We start from the raw sequence: 25,502 nt of genomic DNA, 5'->3' as shown, positions 1-25,502 counted from the left end.
TTCTGCACATCAGAAATTTCCTGCTAATTTTTGCAGAGTGGAACATTTCCCGAAGTCTCTCCAAAAATATCAGGGATGTCATTTTGGATCTTTGTTTACCATATTGGCTTACCATAAACCCTTCAACCCTAGTCTTCTTAAGGAAGAACAATATCAGTGGTTTTATTTTTCTTAAAATTTGATTATGTTGTTGGTACACTTTGACTTATTATAATGTGCAATCAAAAGAAATTGTCCCCTCTCCAATTTATGCTGGTAGATCATGCAACAGTAGAGGTGTATTACCTTGAAATGTATACCTTGAAAAAGGAAACAAATGTCAGTTATATGGTCTTTTTCAACTATTTTAGGTGCATAGGAACTTAACATGAATTGTGTTACTTGCTGTAATGTCTTTCTTTGCTCTTATTTTGGTCCCTCTTGGCTGGTTTAAATGCCAGCTTATTTCTGATTTTTGGGAATTTGTGAGTCCCATGAATCCTTATCATGATGTTGTTGAAGGCTCTAGGGTACATAAAGATGCTGGGACTGAAAAGACAGTGGGTAAAAAGGCACCACTTTCTCCTAACTAAATAGACATTGCATTGCAGAAATTATAATCTGAAGACATGTTTGAGAGATATGGTGAGAAACTTGGACAGAATTGCCTTTGATACGAAAGTTGTGTACAAACCACTGTTCAGTTATTTATGTTAGTTAAGTAACTTTATCACATATTGTTAAAACATTTAAAAAACCCAGAAAGGCAGTTGTGTCTTTTTGTGTCCTTCACAAAAACACTGTTTATAGAAGTAGTTCCAAAGTAATTCGTGGTCACTGATTACTGCATAGTGGTGGGCCTCAGGTTGGGCTGAGGGCAAACATCTGAAAGGACTCAGCACTTTCTGAGAGAACTGCTGCGGGATAGCATCAACGATATTTTGGATGATTTCTCAAATAGTACAATATGGTTGCTGACAGTGGATAGGGGAAGAGAAACAGATTTTCCAAATGCAAACTACACAATATGAAAGCTTGGGGTACTTAGGCACACATTTTTTGCAGTCACAAATTTGTCAATCCGTATCTTCTCCACTATTAAAAAAGGAACAATAATATCTTTTCTTTACAAAGGCATAGAAAAACTATTTCAGTTTTCAGGGTATATTTGAACAAATACTGATGATATTGCTCTCCTTATTAGACGGACAGATCTGCCAATGGGCTGATGAAAGAAATGGTGATGAATGAAGATGATAAGCTAAAAGAAATTAACTCCAGCAGATGCAAAATTCTGTATTATGCAATATTGCTTGTCCAGATTTGTGATAGCTGCTGTAATTGTTTCAGTGCAGGAAGGGGTATCAGTGATGTGGCTAGCAAGCCACAGTTTTCAACGGGTTTTTTTAATATATCCTTGCTGAGCAGAAATGTTAAATAAAAATCTGTATTTTAAAATATTCATTTACTTTTGTTTCTTTCTTACAGCTTGTGGCCAATGCAATCCTTTTTGTCAGTGTAAATTTGTATGGGGTCTTTGTGAGGATTTTGACAGAAAGGGCTCAGAGGAAGGCATTCCTTCAGGCCAGGAACTGCATTGAGGACAGGCTGAGACTGGAGGATGAAAATGAAAAACAGGTCAGTTTCTAAAACTTATTTATTTTTCTTTGTTTCTCCTGAGATGACTGTAGCTATGTGAACCACAGGTGAGGACATTGTTGCCAAATGTATGCTAGGGCATGTGTGCATTTCTATTACATAGGAAATGCTGCCTTCCCCTATCTGCTTCAGGTCTTCCTCCCCAGAGGATGCACACTCTTCACTCTTCATCTGCAAAGCTCAGAGAAGGTACAGGCTGACTCCACAGCTACTGTCAGCTCCAGTGCCAGAGGGATCTATTTTAGGGCTGAATCAAAGCCAACGTACTTTTGTAATATAAGATTGTGGTTATTTATCTGTATGGATGTTTTTTGGGTGGGTGTTAGATGCACTGTAAATACTTTTCTTCTCACTGAGTGTTTTATAGCCTGTTTGCCTTCATAGCACCGATAAAAAAAGTCAACATTTTGGGCACAAGGAGCTGCACTGAATAAGTATAATTGATAAGAAGAATGAATATATTATATTTTTGTACAACTAAGAATAACTGTGATAGCAATCAGTATCTCAAAAATCACCTCAGTTATTTGATAGTTTTTTTCATAGAATTTTATCAGTCAGCCTTCCAAGCATATTTGGAAACAATAGACGAAGAAAATGCTTTATTGTGAACCTTGCTGTTTTTACTCACAGATCTTGATGCCATTTGGGTTTTCCCTTTTTTTTTTTTTCCCTATATGTTCTCTGTATTTTTCACGCATATATTTGTATGGAATATTAATCCCAATATTTCCGGGTGGGACATGCCTGGCCTCATCTGACCCTTGCTGCTGGGCCAAAGGTGGCAGCTGTGGTGTTTCACCTCAGAGATACATTTGGCCGGCTGGATGCTACAGCTAGGCACTCGGAACAAATCCAGGCATAGTAGAAACTCAGTTTACCTCTGGTGGAAAAGGTTCAGGCGGCGGTGAAGAGAAACAGGAGAGGATTCTGCCGTAGAGTTTTAATCCAGAGTTTTATTCCAGGATGACAGACCTCTGAATCTTGTAGCAGCTCGCAACAGATACCAGACCGCATGGTCCCGTCTCCTTTTAAGCCCAGGGACAGGGTGGGGGGGAAGAGACAGGTGAGCCACCAACCAGGTGGGAGGAGGGGAAGGCTCAAGGGATAAAGACACTTGGACAGGCCAATGAGCCCAGACCTGTGGGGCATCTTTTGAACTTCTGCCAACCACACCACGACCCTGCTGGAATGTTAAGATTGATGGACAGCTCTCAGCAGGAGGGCAAATGGGGAGGGGAAAGGAGAGGTTGGCACACCTGGGGGCTTGGGATAGGTGAAACAGGAAATGGCATCACACTGGAACATATTTCTAACTCTGTCCCATTGTATTAGTAGCTACTTTTCCCAGTACTTTTCCATGGCCTTTCCCTAAGCAAAAGACAAAATATATTCCAGAGCTCCAAGCCCTGGGGGGTACAAGGCTCCATGCTATCTTGGTTCTTCCTGGGAACCAAGGCTCAGAACAACTCTCTGAGATAAATCTCATGGGCAAAGTACAACAAATGCTGAAGGGGGGGCTCCAGAGAAGGGACTTGACCTCAGGGGGGAATTGCATCACCACTTGTCTTCCTAACTGGTATTTTTTGTCAATTATGCTAATTTTCTGAATCTTTAAAAATGTACTTATCCCTGGGGAGGGATGGGCTTTTGTGGACATTTTTCCATAACTGCTTCTGAAGGCCTTCAAATAAAGTTCCCCTTTTATATTACCTCCTTACAAAAATTATCTCAAGTTTCACTTCCAGGTTGGGAAAAAGACAACAATCTTTGTCTTTTATAGCTTAAACCTGTCATAGCTTAAACCTGCTATTATCTGTTGGTGTGTAAGGTTTGGACTAGCTTTTTCTTTCTGTATAGGTGATAATAGAGAGTGATGCTGGAATACCTCTGTGGCGTGGTTGTGATGATGTTCGCAGGGGTCTTAGGATGAGGGAAGAGACGAGGATCTGACTCCATGTTTCAAAAGGCTTGATTTATTACTTTATGATACATATTATATTAAAACTATACTAAAAAAAATAAAAGAAAGTATTTAATCAGAAGTCTAGCTAAGAATAGAAAAAGAAAGAATGATGACAAAAGCTTGTGTCTCGGACAGAGAGTCTGAGCCAGCTGACTGTGATTGGCCATTAATTAGAAACAACCACATGAGACCAATCACTAATCCACCTGTTGCATTCCACAGCAGCAGATAACCATTGTTTACTTTTTGTTCCTGAGGCCTCTCAGCTTCTCAGGAGAAAAAATCCTAAGGAAAGGACTTTTCAGAAAGCGTGTCTGTGACGTGTGGTGGTTACTTATACCAAACAAGATGGTAGGGTCCTCAAAGCTTGTGTACCTCACACAATTTTACTTTCCCTCATTTGCAATTTCTTTAGCAAGTCTATTCCTATGTGTGGAGTAACACAAGTCCATAAGTCTTTCTGTTATGAATTAAGTGAATATGTTGTTTGTGAGCTGAACATACTCTGTAATAAGTAGCCATCTCTTTGAACACTGCATGACTTTGCTGGCTGTGTAAAAATGGTATTAGAATCAAAGCCTTCAGATTTAATTCTAGTCTTTTGTAATCCAAAGCTGCAGACTTCTTAAAGGCATAAATGTGTCATAAGTGAATTTCTATGGGATTTAAACAAGCCTGCCATTTCTGTCTTTGAAAACCTACTTCTGGGATCCAGCATGAAAACAAAATTGATTTTTTGTGTTTCTCTTGTTAACACATTAGAAATCTGTCTTATTTTATATGTTATCCATGCATGTAGAAACACAACAAAAGCAATAACATTACACATAATTGCCATTATTGTTGATAGCGTACCTAGATAATCCTGCAAATGTTTTTCCAATGCAGTGTACATGTCAGGAAAGAGAATAAACTTTTCTCTTACACTTGTGAAATTAGTTTTATGTATTAAAACTGTGTAAAACTCAGTGCAGGTGTGAAATATGCTAATTAGCTGTCACAAGTACCACCAAAATACTTTCTGTGGCTGTTCTCACGCTATATTAGCATAGCTCTAGAACCAGAGTGAGAATTAAAACACAATTACAGGCTGCAAAATTATTCTGCAGTCATTGTGGCATAACATACTCTGAGTTTCCAGCTGGCAGTACTCAAGAGTGTTTTGAGAGGAGAAGAAATGCTGCTGACCTAGTTCAATTTTTGTGATCAGTTTTGTATTTTTGTTCTCTGAAGTATCAACATTACATGTTAAAAAGGACTGAATATTTTCATCAGACTTTCTTATCTCATCCTAATGATCTGCCCTAGAAAACATAGCCCTTTAACACTGAGAATTGTGACCTAAAATGGTAAAATCATTCCCTGATATTTCTGTGCAAATCTTTTACTGGAAAGGAAAGAGCATGGTCTTGACTTTTGAACAGACACAGTTTTCTGGAGTTAAGGTGTTGACTGTGTGAGACAGACACCACAGATGAAGCTGTAAGTGAGATTTCTTCCTCTGTGTCCTACTTACAGTGAATTCTCCTCATGGGATGTATTTGTAGTAATAGCCCCAAAGGATAATTTTGATAAAACTATTTTTGTGAGCAAGAGTAAATATCTTGCGTTGGCGCATTTTTGGATTCATGCAAACAGCCTTGAAAGTGTTGCTGGGGAGAAAGGGAGCAGACAGATTCTGTTTATTTTAATATTCAGTGTAATGCTCACCCTGTTATCTATTAACTGTGGTCACAATGAATAACGGGTCTTCATGGCAGCATCATCCAATTCTTGCATTGCTGAATGTTGGATTGCAATTCCACCAGAAGCAAAGGCCAAGAACCAAGTTTTAGATAATGAGCAAATAGTTACAATCATTCGCTTGGGATAAACCTTTTCTCTTGTTATCTATAAATCTCAGCAGCAAGCCATCCTCTGCAGAGAAAAGAGCTAAGAATAATTATTGTGAGGTGGGTCCCTTTCCCTGGAATTCTGTTTTTTCAGTTCATGCTCAGTAGGAGCATGTGAGCACTTCACCTCACTCCCACTGCACCATCTCTCTGTGTCCACTTCCTTAATTCCAGATCATCCTTTGCCTGTACAGCAAAAAAAGCATTGTCACCCAGCTCCCTGAAGGACTCCTGATCTTAAGACATCCCAGCTGTTCTCCCAGCAGTACTTCACTCCTTCGCAATTAAGAAAGAAAGGAGCAAGTAGGGATGGGGAATGGGGGATGTATTCAACACAGAAAAAGGAGTCTGCTGCTGATGGAACTGATTGCCATCTGACTAAAAGGGATATAAGGAAGATGTGGCTCACTATGTATTAATTGCAGGTATAGTAGCTCCTGAAGTGGAGCGGTGTTCCAAGGAAGAGATACGATTGTTCTTCTGAGTCCATCTTAATTTGAGAAGCAACTGGATCGCTGTCTTCAAAGACCTTCAGACTCTCATTTTCCAAGTGTCTCTTTCAGCATCTTTATAATTTTGTCATCCCCACAGTTTTGTGGTCATCACTCTAACTGGGTACTAATTAATATTCTAAGTATGCACTGCTTAAAACAACTGCCTTTTATTTGTCATAGACTTGTTGTCTGATGAATTGATTTTGTGCTCTCCAGCTCTTGTTTTGTGACATTGGTAATCATTCTGCAGTAACCTCTTCCATGCCGCTCACAACACTGTAGACTTTCATAACCCTGTTCATCTCTCTTTCCAAGGTGAAGGCCTGTCATGTCTTTGGTCTCCTGATGTATGGAAGCTACATCCTAGCCCAGTCTTTACAACCTTGTAATGAATCTTAATCACATTCCCTCCTTTTCTTGCCCTGCCAATAAGAATATTTTTATGCATATTCCTACACTAAATTTGGGGATAAAACACATAATTTTCCTTGGTGAAATGCACTTGTAGCACAGGTTGATATGAAAAGTGCCTGTTGCTTTCATATAAGGAAGTCTGGGAAAATATTTGACTTCATGCAGACCTTCAAAGCGCACAAAACTGCCTTAAATATTTTCACCGATTATTTAATTTCATAAGTACATGCAAGTATGTTTGCACAATAAAGCCTTCTTTCAGGCCATTTGTTTAGATCTTTCCTTCCATCTTAAATGTTACTTTTGTATTTCCTTACAATTAGAATTGACCTCGGAAAATCAACTGGAAAATAGCAAAGTATCCAGAATGAGTGAATTGCTATCTTAAAAACTAATTGTGAAATCAAATCTAGTTTTTCAAACTGTTGGGACTGGAGAAATGTATTATTATTTATTGATGGCACTTGTCTTTCAAGAAATAGTTCTGTACTTCATTACAATGCATGAAACTTTAATCTATTTAATATAAGAACCTGAAAGAAGCACTTAAAAATTACTGGGAATTAGGAAGCTTGGGGCTGAGACAGCCAGCTGTGTGTCTAGCTTCAGGACCACAACACTGCCACTCCAGCTAGACTAATCAGATTTGCTGAAGTATTGTTCAAAACCATGCTACTGCAATAACACTGGTTCTGGGAGACAGACTAGAACTTTGGTGATGGTCTGCAGTTCCTCCATACATGTTCACCAGATAATGTGTAGCTAGCTAAATTTTCCTTATGCAGTGCTGAATTTTGTGTGCAAATATCTGCTTGCATATGTGTCTGCATTCCAAGTGTCTTCTGCAATTTAGGGCAATGTCCTTAATGTTGCATGTAGTAACTGGGTCACTGCTGAGTCAGAGGTTTGATTAAAAACTATTCATAGAAATGGAAAAGGTGTCAACAAAAGATAACATGCATCTCACTGCATCATACTTTGAACTACTGCTTTTGAATTCTCTGCTTCATTCCCCTTTAAAACAATTTGATCTAGACATTTTGCATTTTGGATGTCTGTACCACCTCCTGTATATTTGAGTAAAAAGATGACTCCTACAGAAGCCCTCCAGTGGGTTTGTCTGTTGTGTTTAATTTCAAACCCTTATGAAAAAAGGGAAAAATTATATTAACTTTGAATAAAGCAAATCATGTTGGATTTTGTTTTGGTAGTGGATAACAGTTTGCTGAGGTTTTTAGCCTTTCAATTCAGCAACCAAATGAAGGAATTAGTTATTTGCACAGCCCCAGGCAGAAGTAATTTCTAGAGTGCCTGACATCATGCTTATCAGGTTCTCCTCATGTTTCCCATACTTTTTGTTCTCAGAATATTGCATCTTTTTTTTCAGTGCAGAAGAATATATGAAATCTATCATTAATACAGGACTTGTTTCTGTAACCATTCATACTGGCAGAATGCATCAGCAAATCACCCTGCAGCAAAAATTTCACATGGCTCATGTGTGGATGCAAAACCATATTCTTGTCAAATTATGCAGCAGGGAAGTGATACTGATTTTGCCCAGAGTGCAAGGTATGTGGTGATACTTGGTCCTCTGAAAAAGCTAGCCAGTATGATCTTTGAAAAACATAGGTGGACTAATTTTAGCTAGCAGGGTGAGCCTATACAACATTGCTACTATGTTCTATGTTACAGAACAGCTTACAATTGTATCTATTCCATCATCAAATTGCAGTCTTACACAGGAAATTCTATCTTCAAAAATCTATTTGTTCTTTACTAGGATCAGGCAAAGCAAGAAATAAGGAGTGTTGCAATTTCAGGCTGTCAGTTTGAACTACTGGACTTCAGGCCCACTTACGCAGGCTGACCACCAGTGTCTCTTAGCCAAATCAGAGATTAGAAATTATCTTGGTATCTGCTTCATTTGCTCCATTTGGCTGCTTAGATCCTTACACAGAAAAGAAATACATGGCATCCCTGGTCCATCTTCTGCCTTTCTCAGGTAAAAAGAGATATGGAGGCACATTTCTCTCTCCCACAAAGCAATAATTGCCCAGAAGCTTTCTGCTGACCAGCACCTGTTAGTCTCCAGTCCTGCAATAATCATGCATGTGTCTATCCTTCACAGAGCAAATAATAAAACTGAGGGCTACTCAGACTAAATAGATTAAGGCTTTAGCTTCAACCTGAAGTCATTAGGAGTTGCTTGTAACTTCCTGCAAGGAAAGGTATAGCAAACAAATAAATGTGTTTTAATTTTACAGATCTGTTGCACCTCTTGGTTTGCAGAATGAACATCTTATCTGAATCCAGTTAGTGCAAGAAGCTACACTGCTTGGCATACCACCAGGACTCCTCTTATCTGACTTTGGCCAAGTAAAAGTGAGGCTTGTAGTCTAACCCTTTAACCTACAGACAGTAATCCCTAATAGTAACAGGCACATCCAAGGGCAGTTCAACCGTTCTATCCTGAGCTCTTTGTTAAAACAGAAGATGAGGTTTTTTCTTTGGGAGTGGTTACAAGAGGACACCTCAACTTAGGGCTGCACAGCTGTAGGATAAGAGAGAGATGCACCTTGCTACTAGACTTGCACTTCCAAAGTGTAACATAAATAACAAAATGGGTAACATAGAATAAAAACACATATTTTTAAATCATATAAAGTTCATATATTTTAGTTACCTTGTAATTTTATTACACTAGCTGCATGCCTTTATTTTACAAAATGAAACTTAAGGAAAGTCTATAAAAGCATTTTAAAAAAACAACACATAAGACCAGGCTAGGTCATTACTATAACTATTTGGTTGAACTTTATTTCATCCCTTGGAAATTTTCTGATGTTAGTAAATGCTGTGGTTTAATCCCAAGCACAACTAAGCAGCACCTAGCTCCTTCCTCCCTCTCACTCCATGGTGGCATGGGGGAGAGAATAGAAAGAACAAAGGTGAGAAAGTTCATGGATTGAGATAAAGACACTTTAATAGCTAGAGCAAAAGCTGTGCATGCAAGCAAAACAAAACAAGAAATTAAGTCACTGCTTCCCATTGGCAGGTTGGTGTTCAGCCATTCTTGGAAAAGCAGAGTTTCATCACGTGCAATGGTCACTAGAGAAGACAAATTCCATGACTCTGAATGTCATCCTCCTTCCTCTTTTTTTCCACCAGCTTATATGCTGAGCATGACTCCATATGTTATGGAAAATCCCTTTGGTTAGTTGGGGTCAGGTGTCCTGGCTCTGTCCCCACCCCGATTCTTGTGCATAGAAAGCCTCCTCACTGGCAGGATGATGTGGGAGGCAGAAAATCCCTTGGCTCTGAGTAAACTCTGATCAGCAATAACTGAAACATCCCTGTGTTCTCAACGCTGTTTTCAGCACAAATCCAAAACACAGCACCCTACTAGCCACTGTGAAGAAAATTAACTCTATTAATTCTGTGTAAAAAGAAAACAAATTAAATATATAAATTAAATTGGTTATCAGCCATTCCATTTTATGTCACAAGATATCAGAAATTTATAGATTTATAAATTTAAATACCTCTTTATAAAGATTTATTATATATTTTAAAAGATAAAAAGAGGGTGCATTAACTTCGTTTTCCAGTACACATGTAGTCACTCATGTTCATGCTAAGCAGGAAGATGTCTTGGACTGTTGTTTGTTGCAGTTTGTTTTTTCTCACATATGTGTGCATGTTGGACAGTCATGCCACCCAGGTTAAACTCTTATATGTAATGTACGCTGGCTTACTTTGAGTAGAGTAGATAAATTTTTGGGTGGGACTATTGACCTGATAGAGAATGGGAAGGATCTGCAGGGGGATCTGGACCGGCTGCATTGATGGACTAAAGTTCAAACAGGGCCAAGTGCCAGGACCTGCCGTTGCAGTGCTTACAGATTTGGGAGAGAGTGGCTTACAGACTTGGGAGAGAGTGGCTGAAAAGCTGTCTGGTGAAAAAGACCCGGGCTTGCTGGTCATCAGCTGAACATGAGGCAGATTGTGCCCAGGAGGCCAAAAATGGCAGTGGCATCCTGGCCTGTATCAGTAATAGTGTGGCCAGCAGGACTGGAAAAGTGATTGTCCCCAGGTACTGGGCACTGGTCAGGCCACATTTTGAATCCTGTGTTCAGTTTTGGACTCCTCACTACAAGAAAGGCATTGAGGGGCTGGAGCGTGTCCAGAGAAGGGCAGTTAAGCTGAGGAAGGGTCTGGAGAATAAGTCCTGTGAGGAGGTGTTGAGAGAGGTGGGGTTGTTTAGCTTGGAGAAAAGTAGGCTCAGGGGGATTGTATTGATCTCTACAACTGCATGAAAGGAGGTTGTAGCCAGGTGGGAGTCAGTCTCTTCTCCCAGGTAACAAGGGACAAGAGGACATGGCCTCAAACTCTACCAAGGGAGGTTCAGGTTGGACCTTAGGAAGAATTTCTTCATGGAAAGGACTGTCAAGCATAGTAATGGCCTCCCAGGGAGGTGGTGGAGTCTCCATCATTGGATGTGTTCAAACAAACCAACTGTACGTGGCACTCAGTGTCATGATCTTGTTGACAAGGTGGTGTCTGGCCAGAGGTTGGACTTGATGATCTCAGAGGCCTTTTCCAATCTAGATGATTCTGCAATAAATTGATAACTTAAAAATTGGTGGTTGTATAATTCTAAACCTGTTAATACTTTGGCTGTTAGGAATTTTGGAAGAAATAATGAAAAATTTATAATATGTTCTCTTTAAAGCAACTGTCAATCAAATATGCTAGTGTTTGACTCTGAATTTTTCAGTTTATTTTTCCTTCTTGCATTGTGTAGCTTCAATTAGAGAGAGAAAAGGAGGAGGGATGAACAGGGTCACACAAACCTGTCCTTATTAGATGACTAAAGACACACACCATACAGTCTTAAGCAGATAACAGTTTTTAGCAGATAACATCTTGGATAACAGTTGCCAAGGCAAATAATCATAATTAGGAACACTGGCTATAGTGCACCAGATTCTGAAGTTCAACTGAGAGACAAATAATTCAAAAGAGTTTCTTAGAGTTGATTTCTAAATTTAGAATAATATCCATGTCAGAAGTGTGGTATGAACACTAATACAATGTTGTTATGCATTTTAGTAGGATGCAACATTATGAAGTAAAGCAACCTCAATAGTGAATACTGATTTTCTTCCCTCAGCAGCAGGAATTTATAGAAAACTTTAAAATGTCATTAGAAAAGTCCTCTTGCGTGTATTTTTATTGTTGTTCACTTCTAGAACAGTCTTGACTGTAATAAAAAAGTTATCTAACATGTTACACAAATTTGACACTTTCCCTGTGTCAGTCTTCAACCACAGGGTGGTTCCACCATAGACCATAAACTGCTTTGTTGCCTAGGTGTTTCATGTCACAGCAGCTGGCACTGCCACATGTGAAGTTTGCCAAATTATATGTTACCACTTGAGCACAGGTTATCTCCTTGAATAGAATACTGAGCTGGGCACTTTTATTCCAATATATGAAATGAGCTGGGCACTTTACTTTCATTCCAATATGTGAAAAAGTATATGCTGCTGGCACACATATTCTTATGGATTTTTTTGCCTGTTTCCTTTGGCCAACTGTCTATGGTGGAAAAGAGCTAGATTACATATCATTAACTGGCAAAAGAAATACATTCTAAGGTAGCATTTTTGTCAGGTTTGCCATTCTAAATGAACTTCTGTCTGTCATGTGATTTAAATCCTTTCCAAGGATTCTGTTCCCCATTACCTCTTCAATACAAACTTATTTCATTTAGAGTTTAGCTCCCCTTCATTCACATTTGATTAGGAATTTCCCAGTTTGACAAGGAAATAATGAATTAAATCTGAGTCACACTTGCTATTTTAAGTAGGTGAATACATTCTTTGCTTCCTTAGCATATTACTGATTGGTCCTTGTTCTTCTACTCTGGAAGGCTATGAGATTTTCTCCTATGGGTTAGTCTTGCTTCCTTGCTCTGTAAAAAGACAAAATGAAGCAAAGGACAAAAGCTTTTAGGTTTTTCTAATCTAGATTAGAAAAGCATCTAGATTTTTCAAAGCAAACCATATTTATATCTTAGTCTTTGGAGATTCAGACATCTATTCCATTTTATTGTTTTATGCTATGATTTTCTTTCCTATTGCTGTAGTAAAGGCATTTACAGTCTTTGAAAAAGGAAATGCTAACTGCTTGCCATGGAATATGTCTTTCTTAGGTTCTAAAATTACTTTTATTGACTTCAGGTTCCTGGGGTTTTTTCATTCCTTAGTTTGCTTATTCCCCACTAGTGTGCTCAAGTACCTACCAATAGCAATCAAAAAGCTTATCTCTACTGAAGATTTCCTGCTTTTTCTGCCACCAGCAGAGATCTGTACTAAAAAAGAGCACGTGCTGATAATGAGTCGCTGCCGCAACTCTAAATGAAAGTGTGTGATGCTGTATCAGACAGTAGCAGTTGTGTGAAGCATTGGTACTAGCACAGCACTGTGTCCTCAAAGTTCCATTAATTCTGGACTCTCAGCTACAGATTGCGTTGGCTCCAGCAAGAACAGAAGACTGAAGATGTTAGTAGTCTTTCTCTTGCTGCTTCCCTATGTTGGCTCCATTTCTCAACCAGGTCCTAGAGGAGACCACAGAGATTTGCCACATATCCATTTAGAGTTGGTGGAGATATGTAGGTTTTGGAGGAGCGTGGGGAAGGAGAATGTCATAACTCATGTGTCGCAGTAGAAACCCACAAGTCATCCACAATAGCCAGTCTTTATCTTTTCACAGCTCATATTTATGTAGTTTGCTAAAGGCATTGTGTTTAATTCTAATTGGTTATTTACTTATGGCAATTCAGTTCATTGGTTAGTAGTTGCTACTGTATGTGTCTGTCAAAGCTTTCCTCTTTAATGATGTTTACATTCTTTTTTCGAGGGTACAGAATCATTCTCACAGTTAGAAGACTCTATTTTTACAGGTGCATATTACTTTCTCACGGGAGCTTGTTAGGCTATGTATTAGCTGTACTTCGCTGAAGTAGAAGGCCTGAGCCATGATTTTACAAGGGTAACCAAGGTTCTTATTTTATAAGGCTTTACCTATATGCAACACTCATGGGATGGAGGAAAATCAGAGAATGACACAGTCCCAGAACCAACTTGAGCTGTAACATGTAGCATGTTCTTCAAGAAAAATTCCGCTAGTTGAGGGTTGGAGCATTAATGAGGGCAGAAGAGGGGGATGTGTCCGTCTTGCCGAAGGTTAAACTCTCTGACATTCCCTTCCTGCGGAATACATCCTTGCCTAATCAAGATATTCAATGTTACATTGTTGGAACAAACCAGACATGGCTGTGGAATGGTAAGATGTGCTGTTGTAACTGTAGATGAAACTTAGTACACCATGAGTAAGCCAGTAAAAATTTGTCTACTCTTCCACTTACCGTGGAAGGGGTAGCATTGGTAAAGCTGACGCTGCTTGTGAGTCCCTCTGCCTAAATTTTGGAAGAAGAAATACAATAACAGGATTGTTGTCCCAGTCCTGTTCATGATGGAACACAGGACAGCTTGTGTCACTTAAGCCTCTAGAAAATCTGAGCTCACAGATGTCCCATCTGCAGGCCAGCTTAGGAATTGCCATTAGGGCTTCTGTGTTCTCTCTAATCATGGCATTAGCAGATGATTGGTGCTCTTTGTAATAATTTTTAAGACCTCTCGTTATTTTAATCAGAAAATATTTTCAATAATAAATTATAATTTATAATTAATAAAGAAGAATAAATTATAAGTTTTGAATTTATGCTTTAAGTGTGCCTTTTTTTGTTTTTAACATATATACTCAAACTACCTGTGCATACAGTCAAGTGCTACCATGAAGGGATCTTTACACTGGACGATGAAAACGAGTCTTCCTGACTCTGCAGGACAGGGGGCAAAATGTTTTCTTTCCACATAGGAGGATTTAGAAAAGTATGTTCAGTGGCTCTTCTGTGCCACACAAAGTTTCATCTTCATTGATATACCCTAAAGAACCTACTTATTAAAATCCTACTGAAGCATGATTGAAACAAAGATATTTGTTAAGCTAGCACTGCTGGAGTTGAGAAATACCTGTCCCTGGCAATGTACTGCAGAAATGCTTTTCCTTCTTTCCTGCCAAGCATAAAGAAGCTTTCAAGTTATGCCTTAACTATAAAGGCGCTATTTTGTTCCTCTCTCTCAAGTTCACTACCAGTAGGAAGATTTCTATTAACTGAAATGAGTATAAACTTTGTCCTGTCAAGTTTCTATAATAGCTTTGTGGACCTATTGGATATTGCCAGTGACTTTTCAGAGCGAGTAAATGTTAAAGATAAAAGGTGAAAGTAAAAAGACTAGCAGTAGTTTAGATACTGTATGATTTATTCATTGCCAGTTTGTATCTGGTAACAACTGTTAGCTAGCCTTTCTGATGATTAATCTTTATTGATGTATTTCTAACGCACTCTGATTTAATAGATATGAGGATAACTAGTAAGACAGCTTGTGCTTTTTATGCTTTCAGTTTTCTTATTTATTCTCATAACCTTTCTCAGCTCTTGTTCCTATTTGAGCAAGATTTGTGGAGCTGATCTCAACTTAGCCTACTATTAATCTTCTCAGGAATCACACTTGCCTTTTTAGGATAGTGTCATATACATATTCTTTGAGTATTCAGGGAGTATCTGGGGTTTCTTTACATGCAGAGGTTTCCAACTCATTGTTACAGTCTAGTTTTAAAATTATTAGAAATGCTTCTGCCTGAATTAAGGTACAAACAAATGTCAAAGTAAATAGTATGGATTTCATTTGATAGCAAATATGAGAAAGAGAGACAGAGAGAGAGAGAGAGAAAAGAAGACAAAGAAATAGAAAAGCAGTGGGGGGAACAGAAAGAGAGTAACAGAGACAGAAAAAAGAAAATACCACCACTCTCTGGATCCCACCATTGTCCCATTGATCCTCTCTAGCTGTTCTTCTTGGTGGTGAAGGTCCCTCTGAAAAACATAGAATCTGATGAATAAAGATATGCTCGGACCAGGTGGTAATGCACAGGTACCTCCCCTCTGTGGGGGGCAGCTTGATGTAGTCTCTTGCAGCAGACTCTGGTTATGTTGCATCACATTGCATCATGTACAGTCCTGTGGTTCAAGGTCTCAGGAATAAGTCTGGGGAGCACCTTGGGGGGGTCTTTGATGGATTGTGACACCCCTCAGTTGCCTCTTATGTGAGTGTCCTGTGGATGTGGCCTGTGGGGTTGGAGGTTTCACAGCTGGGCCGATTCGTATAAGGGAGGATGGGTATTCAGTGCCTTCTGAGCAGAGGTTATGCCACACACCTCTTCCCTCACCCTCAGTTGCAGGAGGAGTCTGTAAACCTCTGTGGGCTGTGGTGTCCCCCACCCCAAACTCAGAAAGAGATGATTCTCAGTGCAGCTGCTGTGTTTGCCTTTCTTGTGGATGCATCCCTCAGCCTGAGATGACTGAGCAGTAGTGCCCCCTTTATCTTATCCGGACAGCTTAACTCACAGTCCAAAGTTCCAGTCAGGCATCTCCAAGGAGGGGTGGGCTTCTGTGGTTCTAGCTTCTTTATACAGTTTTTGCTATAATGGGTAAAGCTCCTTCATAGCAATATTTTTATTAACCACTTCAATCCCTGACACTTATTTAGCTTGTGTTTTAGTGGATGGTGCCTACAAAGTAAAATGTGCTACCGCGTTTTTCTCATTCTTATCATGCTACTTCTTGAATGCTATCTTGTGGAGTTTGTACATTCTAGCATTTTTATGGTTTCCTTATGCCCACTCTCCATCCCAATGTATCTGTAGCCCATTGCCTTCCTTTTTAGCCAAGACTTCATGTTCTCCTAATTCTTTCCCAAGGCCTTACCATCTCCATTGTGACTAACAATGTTCTATGTGGAAACTACCAATGCCTCATTAAACAATATTGTTCTGATTAATCCTTGCTTTCCTTTATTTAAACAAAAATAATCACTTAACCATAGAAAGATGTCAAGTTGGTCTGGTATAGGTGTATTCAGACTGAATGCACTGTGCAGTTCATACAGTGTATTGGTCATCTACCATAACTGTGTTTTTAGCCATTCTCTTACTACTCAAAATCTGTGCATTAGGTATCTGGTCTTTTAGGGATGGTCCTTTATGATTACGGTTGTAGCAATGACTTGCTGATAAATAGAACTTTCCAAGCAATCTTGGGACTGTTCTGAAACATTGCCACCTTTTGGCGTCTGGAAGCTCACCGTCTTTAACAGTGCTATTTCATGTACTTAGATGGAAGAAAGGGCATAGCAGAGCCGAATTTCCAATAATTCACTAATGAAATCTGCTGCCTTTGTTTTCCAACTTACAAAAAATATAAATGAATCCTAATAGTCGTTCACAAAATCATTCTTCCATGCATTGCATTAAGCTTCTTTTCACTCTCCTTTTTTTTGTTTTTCCTTAGAGTGAATTAAAATGGCTCTGAAGTGTAATGTACAGGTGACAGAGATTGTGAGCTCACTAAGATGTAGCTTTTAAAACTATACAAAATTGAGCATGGTACCATGGTCATATTATGTAGCAGGTGGTAATATTTAGGATGTACTTTGGAGTCCCTGCTGACTAACTAGAAACTGAATCTCAAAATTATATAGATGAGTTGACTCTGAAACAGTCTCATTAATGTTTTACATGCATGTCTGATGCTTGTCTTCTCTAGGGAGAAAAGTTTGTGTTAAAATATGGTGGCACTTTCCTCTTAAGTATAGCAATAACAAAAGAAGATCTGTGATAGACTGCAAAAATTGTTGGGTTAGATTTCATGTTCCATATTGTAAAGGAATTTTCTAGAGTAGATGATCAAAATCTCCTTTCTTTTTTGAGCTCCTTTTCCTATTTGTCATCATTTTTGGACTGTTACTATAGAAAACAAAAATATTCATGTTTTATCAGCCAAGAAACAAATATGTAAACCTGGTTTTGTCACGTTAATTTTTTTTACTTTCTTCATTCCTAAAGTTGCTATGAAAATGCAAAATAAAAAGGTAACAGGGGCATGAAGACTATCCTGAATAATGTGGTTCAGTGCTAGGGAGGGTGAAAAAGGACCAGGATCTGGAGTGCCATGCAGACTTATTGCGTTCCCCAGCACGAAATTGGTAACCTCCAAGTCCCATTTAGAGCAAATTCCACAAGACAGAGCTCTCTGTTGTCCCGGTGTGGGGCTCAGACTCCCTGATGAGTGAAGGCAATGCCAGCATGCTGGCTGGAAGGAGCAGTTCAAGAGGAATTTAATGAAGCTGGCTGAAAGAGATGGAGCTCTATCCATTACAGCCCTGCTCTCATGGGATTGAGAAACATGCAAAGTAATACAGTTTTCTACATGGCCCTTCCACAGCCTGCAGCTCTGAGGCAATGCTGCAGGCTGTGGAAGGGCCATGTAGAAAACTGTATTATTTTGCATGTTTCTCAATCCTTCTCAATCCTCAATCCAACTGCTGCTTCTCTCAGCTTGGTTGCTTATCTCAGAAAAAAATGACAGCTGTTTCCTTTGATAAAGTAGTCTGCTCTGACTATAAACAGTACTTTCATTTTGTTTTCTTTATGTCTCACATGATAAACTACAGGAATACAACTTAGCATGGGGAAGCACAGCAAGTTCTTTGACAGAAATTTGTGAGAATGCTGGCTAGGAACATTTAAGATATTCATGTGCTTTTGAGCCTTCTTTTCTGATGAAGGGAGTATGGATTCATTTACAGCTTCCTGAAAGAATTTGAAAATGTATCAGAGTCATTTCCCATACTAATGTCAAAAAAAATCATTTTGTACAATAGGAATAACTGCATAATATTTGGACAACTGCATGGAATAATTCTAAATCAAGGTGAAAATTTTAAAGGACTTTGAGTAACTTATAAGTGTTTGGAATGAGAAGTAAAATGAGAAAAGAGTATGATTTTCAAAATGGGAGGGGGACAGGCATCTTCTTTTGGAGGCAGGCATGAGAAATGTATTAGGAATATGTACTGGGGACTCCAATAAAAGCAGAGCTGGGAGAGCAGAACCGGAATGCTTGTGGGAGAGACATTGTCCAGGGCAGGGATGGGGATAGAAGAGAGAATTGTGGTGAGAAGCCTCCAAACTGGAGAAAACTGAAGGGAGTGTTGGGGCAGAATAGAGCATGCAGACGATGGGGGTTTTTTCTTCAATAGTGTCTGCTTGCTTCTTTCCTCTCCCTTCTCAGAAATGAGAAATCACACAGCTCCTAGAGAGTGCTCAGCCTTGAGCTCCTTTTCTGTTTTAGAAGACCCACTTGTGTGTTGTGAGATAGCAAGATGGCTTCAGGGCTTCCCAGGAGGCTTCAGGCACCTGCCTCTCCTGGTCCTTGTGTACCAAGGGAGACACCTGGATACACGGTGGTCAAAGCAGACCTCTGGACATCATTGAGCCCAGCCATTCCTTCAAAGCAGGACTGCCAGTGACACCAGGTCTGGTCAACTGTGGCTTTGTCTACTCAAGTCTTGAATAATTCTTAAAGTTTTTTCTTGGGTCCAACCCAAAAAGAAAATTGCAGTTCAGGGTTATGTACTTGTAAATAGGGTTGAGGATGTTCCAAGCAATAACATAGGGTATTTTTGTCCATTAACAATGGGAAACACTTTTTTCTTATTCATTTCTCTGCCTTGGCATATTTTCATTCTTTGTCACGTGCATAATCGTACTAGTTGTTGAGTAGGGCCAAGGTAACACTGAGCAATTCCTAATTCATTTGGTATGCACATTTTGACTTGTCTTGGAGTCAAAATGAATGTTTGTTCCTCCTCTGTCTTCTAGTGATGCTCCATTGCTGGAGAGAGAAATTTGATTGTTTTTCTAAATTGAGTATCTTTCTCAAAAATAGCTATCTTTATTAGTAGAGCAGTAATCATTATTAATCAGGATGATACCATTGGCAGAGGCAGCTAAATTGGGCATTTGAAATCCCAGAGCAAGACTGCCAATATAAAATGTTGTGAATGAAGGAGATGTATATCCTCATCTATCATTTTCTTTTTTTAGTGAGATTTCTGCAGGGAATGCAAAATCATTGACTGACAATTACAGTCTCTGAAAGTATTTTTTTTTCAGCATGTGATTCACTTTAGATCATTTTAATGCTGAGTAAAGATGTACTGCATGAGAAGAGAGTACAAATCCCTAAAATAGTGTAAGTTGTTGTGTGGAAAAAATTTAATGTTCTGAAAACAGCTGTAATAATCCTAAAAAAAACATCATGAACCATTGAGAAATAATAAAATGTAGAAACATTTTGTTTCTACTAGACCTTGTGATTAGGAATATATCATGAGTTGAGGCTACCTCAACAGAAAACAATTTGTGACCAGTTAGAAGGTTTGTAACATGAGTGTTGTTTTATTTTGGTAAAAGGTGTTGCGAATTGATTAGTGCTCCCTGTGTTACTCTCTATTTTTTCCTGTCATCACCCACCCCTGTTGGAGCCAACAACCACTCAAGCAAGAATGTCACCATAAATGTGAGCGGTCTTCCATTGGTTCTGTCACTTGTTCCATTCAATGCGCTATCCTGCACACCTAGTTTTCCTTTTAGCCTGGTTTACAGATTACTTTTATAATCAGATTAGCCATACAGGAGCAAATGAAAAAACTGGACAAAAACTGTAGGACTTGCTGAATAGAGGTCTAGGCAGAGCCCCTTCCCAAATCTACCAACAGCTATATTTTGTGTACATGAATTCACTCTTGCTGCTCCAAAACTCTAAGTCCTTCAGCATTCCTTAGTCTGACCTGAAGGGCAATATGGCTTTGCTTGATAGATGAGATTTTGCTGTAAATAGGAGAGACTTTTCTTATATTCTTTCTAGAGAGCTGGATGGTGTCTTTCATTTACTTTCAGTGTTTTGATACTCTGCATTGCAGGTTACATTTTCCAGTCTCCCCTTAAGGGATAAATCATGCAGTCATGCTGCTTACAGTCATGCTGCTGCTTCCCTTCTTGATCTGAAAGGTCAGCAGTGGCTGCCCTTTGAGAAAGCCATAACTGCATCTTTCCTCACTTGGTGAGGAATCTAATCTCTAATCTCATCTCCATCTCACTCTCATGTCTAATGAAAAAAGCAAGTCATCATAATTTGATAGAGGATTTTCATATGTTCCCTTCAGCTCTTGTTATAGTCAACCTAATGTGTATAAGAATCATTATTGTTGTAGCCTCCCTTAATACATCTGACATCTGCACATTTCAATGCAGTCAGGTGCTACATCCTACAGCTCTCCAATGCTGCCTTCATAGTAATGATTCTTATTACTTCCCTGGATTGCATGTTATTTGCCATGCACTGCAGACATTATCTGTGAGCTTTTTATTCACGTATTGTAATTGTGTTTGCAGGCCATAGAAGAACTATTCAGTTAGCACTACTCTCTGGAAGAGTCTGTCACTATAATTTTTGTTTGCTTTTTTGTCTGGTTAAGTTTGACTTTCTAGGAAACAGAAGTCTAAACCCAGTCTCTCCTTAACAGTTTTGGATTTTACTAATCCGTTTCAGCAAAATGGTGAAAATCTTGTTTAATGTGTTCACTGCAAGAGAAGCTCCAGAGAGCATTTAGTCCTTATCAGACATCATAAATTTCTTATCCAGAGCAATACTTATGAAATTCCATCATTTTTGCGGTCTTAAGCATCAGGGAATATAACCATCTGTCCAAATTCCTCTCTTGTATGTGCTTTTTATTTTCTGAGAGGTGGTCATCTCCTTTTATAACCTCAGTTTATTTCTCTTAACACTGTAAATCAACTTTAGGACACAAGTAGCAGTCAACAGAGCTTCATAAGATCCACTATGGGCAAAATACTTGTTTTGGATTGTAACCCAAAATTTGTGTTACCCAAATACAATTCTGCTGCAGAAATATAAGTTTACTTAATTAAATCAGCATAAAATTTATGAGTGAATAACCATTTGTTAGTGATGTGAAATGCTTTGGTTAATTGGAAATGGCTATACGTGTAAAATGTCAACAAATATTGAAATCCATAATATTCTTTGCCATATTCTTGGTGTACATTGTTACGAATGTAGAGGAGAGCTTAAGTAAGTCCTGCCTTAGACTCAGATTTCTGGCAGTAGCTCTGTTGGGAGTAGCCTGCAGCCCAGATCACTCTCACTCACAGGTTCTTAATAATGGTCAGTTAGGTCTATTACAAATTTATTTATTTAATTATCATTTATTTATTTATTTATTTATTTCACCCAAATTTAACAGACATAAAACTTTAACAGATGACATACTACACAGGATAAGCAAAAGAAACACTACTACCAGATAACCACAGTGCACAACTGAAGTGCCTACTATTACAGTTAGCAAAGAAATAGCATAGATTAGGATTCCATGTAGTTTACCATCCAGTTGCTGATGGGGCACACATAGGATCCTTCCTCTCAATTCCCAGGAATGTAACTGCAAAACTTGCATCCAAACTTGTGGGAGAAGTCCTGCACATTTCCAGGGTGTGTGTCAGACGCTTCTACCTCCATGAAAATTTGTATAGCTTTTATAGTTAGTAAAGTAATGTGTCTCACAGTTGGGAATTCCTAGCTCATCTCCCTACATCTCACTCTCAAGACGAGATATTTATTGTCAGCTGGGGATCTCACCTCCCTGGTGCCAGAGATAACTCACTGCTCAACATCTGTCCAGCCTGGGTTATGTCACCAATTCTTGTGAGGGGCAGAATGTCCAGAGCTATGCACCAGCTGATGGACATAGCAGATAAGCTCTTCTGTGGCAGGAAGGAATGTTCTTCCTGAAGAAGAGTAGGAAATAGAGTTAGCTAACAGTCCATAGCCTCAAGACAATGTGACCACCATAAACACGACAGAACTTTAGTCCAAAATTAACCAGAGACGTTCTGCAAAGTTTAACTTCTTACTTTTTTCAATGTGTCTTCCAGAAGAAACTGTTAAGATAAAAAACCCTTTGAATAAACTTTGAGTATTATTTAATGGCTTTATCTGGTGAATGTGGGCATGTTAGCAACATAATAGCACTTGCTGATATTATTAACCCTCTTCTCAGTGTTAATTTTTGTTCCTTATTTATTTAATATTGATTAAAGAAAAGGAGGATGAGGTTCGGCCAAAATATGCATTTCTGTGACATCTTGTAGCTGCCATTGCAGTGGCTCTTGACTGTCAGATAACAGAATCACAGAATAGTTGAGGCAGGAAGGGCACTCTGGAAGTCATGTGGTCTAACCACCTTGGTTTCCAGGATGAGATCCTTCATCACTTTCAGGACCCAAGGTGAAACTGACTGGCCTGCAGTTCCCTGCATCCTCCTTCTTTTCTAGAGAAGTGACATTTCCTTTCTGCAGTCTTGCATCACTTCTCCCAGTCACCATGTTTGACTGTTAGGAGTGACTTTATAGCAGCATCTGACAGCTCACTCAGTGAGCTTGTGAATGTGTCCTGTCAGGGCCTATGGACTTACATCTATCTAGTTTACTTAATTATTCACTGACCTAATCCTCTTCCATCAAAGGTACACCTTCCTTGCTCCTAGCCTCATCTGTTTTTCTCTGGAACCCAAGATTCCTGAATCAGATCAGATGTGGTTATATGAATTCATTCAGACTGAACGAATGGCTGAAACTAGCAGGTCTGATGGATAAACTTGGAAATGCATTTGAAATGGCGAGCATTGTCTGGGTGAAAATAAAATGAATGAATGTGTGCATGTAGGTAGGTATCTTGAGTAGGTATCTATGGACCCCTTACAACACCTAAGAACAGCAGTTGCAGATTTTCCAGATGGTTCCTGTGAATGGGTCAGAATATGTGGAAAAACTACATGGGCTTTTATAGCCAATACTGACAAGATCCATAATATTAGAGACTCTTTTTATGCAGGTCAGTGACCCAATCTAAAAATTTCTCTGTGAGTATAGCAAGAAGATGTGTTTTGCTAGGGTTTTGTACTGATGCAGTTCATTAAAGACATTGCCACGCTGGCTAAGATGCCATTAAAACTGTGCTTACTGTTCCACTGAATTTGACAGTGGATAAATCCATCATCTACTCTCACTGCTTAATAACCAGCTGTCATAGTCCCTGTAATGTAACACTTTCATTATCCAGGAAGAAAAAGAACACACAAAAAGATAGCAAATGATCCTGGGAAGTCTTTCTCAGACAGATAAATGCTGCTAAGAATAAAGTAAGTTGCTATTATTAGAACTGTAATGTTAATAAAAATATGGACAATTATATGCTCTTGAGGCTGGCTTTTTTGGTTTGCTTTTTCTGGTTTGTTGTGGGGGTTTGTTTTTTGGTTTTTGGGGTTGGTTTTTTTTTGATATGTTTTTTTTTATTTTTCTTTTTTTTTTAGTCTTTTAGCAGAAGACTTAAAAGGAGACACCCACACAGTTTGCAGGAGTTTGAGAGAAATGGTTGATATTATTTATGCAGCAGACCTTTTAAGACAGCAGATTAAGAGAAGATTGTCCAGTTTGCTAGTTTAAAACTAGGAAAAATGGTCATACACTATACCACAAAACTGATGTTGCTTATATTTTCTTTTAGGAACGTCTCTTGATGAGCCTTTTGCCCAGGAATGTTGCAATGGAAATGAAGGAAGACTTCCTGAAGCCACCTGAAAGGATTTTCCACAAAATTTACATTCAAAGGCATGACAATGTTAGGTAGGATTGATGCAGCCCATTAAATAAACTAAAGAACTAGGAATATTTAGTACAAGGACAGCGATATATAATTGCACTCAGGTTTCAGAGGTAAAAAAACAAGCAATAAAGTGAAGATTTATCATTTATACAGAGTAGAAGAATGGGTGCACTAGGAAGATTTAATCTTCTCAGGAGATAAGCCTGAATCAATAAATGTCTTAGAATAGTAGTGCTGGGAGACTGACAGCTTTTTCCAAATGACTAGTCATTGGTTTTGTACTGTATTATGTTTTGGGTGAGCAGGAGTATTTGTTCTGCATGCTAGTTTTTGCACATTTATATTTTTTTGATAGTAAGATTTATTGCTTCTAAATTAATAGATTTTCCTGGGTAATAGCATGGAAACACAGAAAGAAAGTGTGATGCAAACGTAAAGAAATGTGTATTTGTCCACATCACATGAGGGTTACCCCCCAGAGATTATTGACTAAGGTTCTACTTCTTGCTCTTGTTCAGTAGTTGTGTGCAAGTGCGGTCATACTGCTTTTTCTTGAAGTGCATTCTTAGTTTTTATTCTTCTTTGCCTCCAGAACAAATTCCTTAAAGAACTTGTCTGTGTTTTATCACACTACTGCCAAGTGCCTTGCTTCCACATCAAAAACAGCAAAAAAGTTCAGTTGGTGTCACCCTTTTACTAAACAAGGTGCAATGTTAGTAGATGATGCCACCTAGCTGCCTTGATCTTGATTTGCATGGTGTACTCATGTGGCAAAAGAGTAAACTCAGCACCTTCTCCTCTCCCTCCTCCACTGCTAAGTTTCTTCTCTCAAGATTTAGTCCACCTCCCATTGAGCTGGCAAGGAACACTTCCTAGAGACTAAGTTGTTGCAACTAAAAGCATTTCTGTCACTAAGGGAATCAGAGTCTGGGATTCAGAGTATGGGATCAGAAGACTGCCAAATTAGTTCAGTTTTACACTGTAAAATTTAATATTACTGAATTAAAAATTAGTAGTTTACTTCATGTTAATGGTTAAATTTTGCATAATATTAATCTCATCAGTTTCCTTACAAAACTTGATCTTTAACAATCGCTTAAAATTGGTTCTAAGTGTGCACTACCCCAAAGCTGATGCTGAAAATTATGATGTTGTTTACAGTATCTGATGGTTCGCAATTGTCAAAGTCTGAATTGATAGCTCCTGAAGGACACATTCATAAGCTAAATTAGCTGTCTCACTCCTTCACTTTCCTTTGTTTATGTCACGTGGTTTCATTCTGTTGCACTCCTCGCCAACACCATTTGCACTCTTTTCATTTTCTTGCTTGCCCTCCATCTTTGAATGATAACCAGTCTGTCTATTTGCAGTCAGCT

General features: G+C 38.8%; 1 protein-coding gene across 1 annotated transcript in view; it reads left to right on the top strand.

Moving 5' to 3' along the window:
• The window catches only part of ADCY1 (adenylate cyclase 1), a 151,098-nt gene that overhangs the window by 43,921 nt on the left and 81,675 nt on the right, over positions 1 to 25,502 (top strand). The window contains exons 2-3 of the mRNA XM_066544840.1: positions 1,468 to 1,617; positions 24,028 to 24,146. Coding sequence (XP_066400937.1) covers positions 1,468 to 1,617; positions 24,028 to 24,146 — 269 coding nt within the window. The remainder of the gene's footprint in view (positions 1 to 1,467; positions 1,618 to 24,027; positions 24,147 to 25,502) is intronic.

Source organism: Molothrus aeneus, chromosome 1, assembly GCF_037042795.1.
Source record: "Molothrus aeneus isolate 106 chromosome 1, BPBGC_Maene_1.0, whole genome shotgun sequence".
Taxonomy (NCBI): domain Eukaryota; kingdom Metazoa; phylum Chordata; class Aves; order Passeriformes; family Icteridae; genus Molothrus; species Molothrus aeneus.
This window is presented reverse-complemented; position numbering and strand designations above follow the sequence as displayed.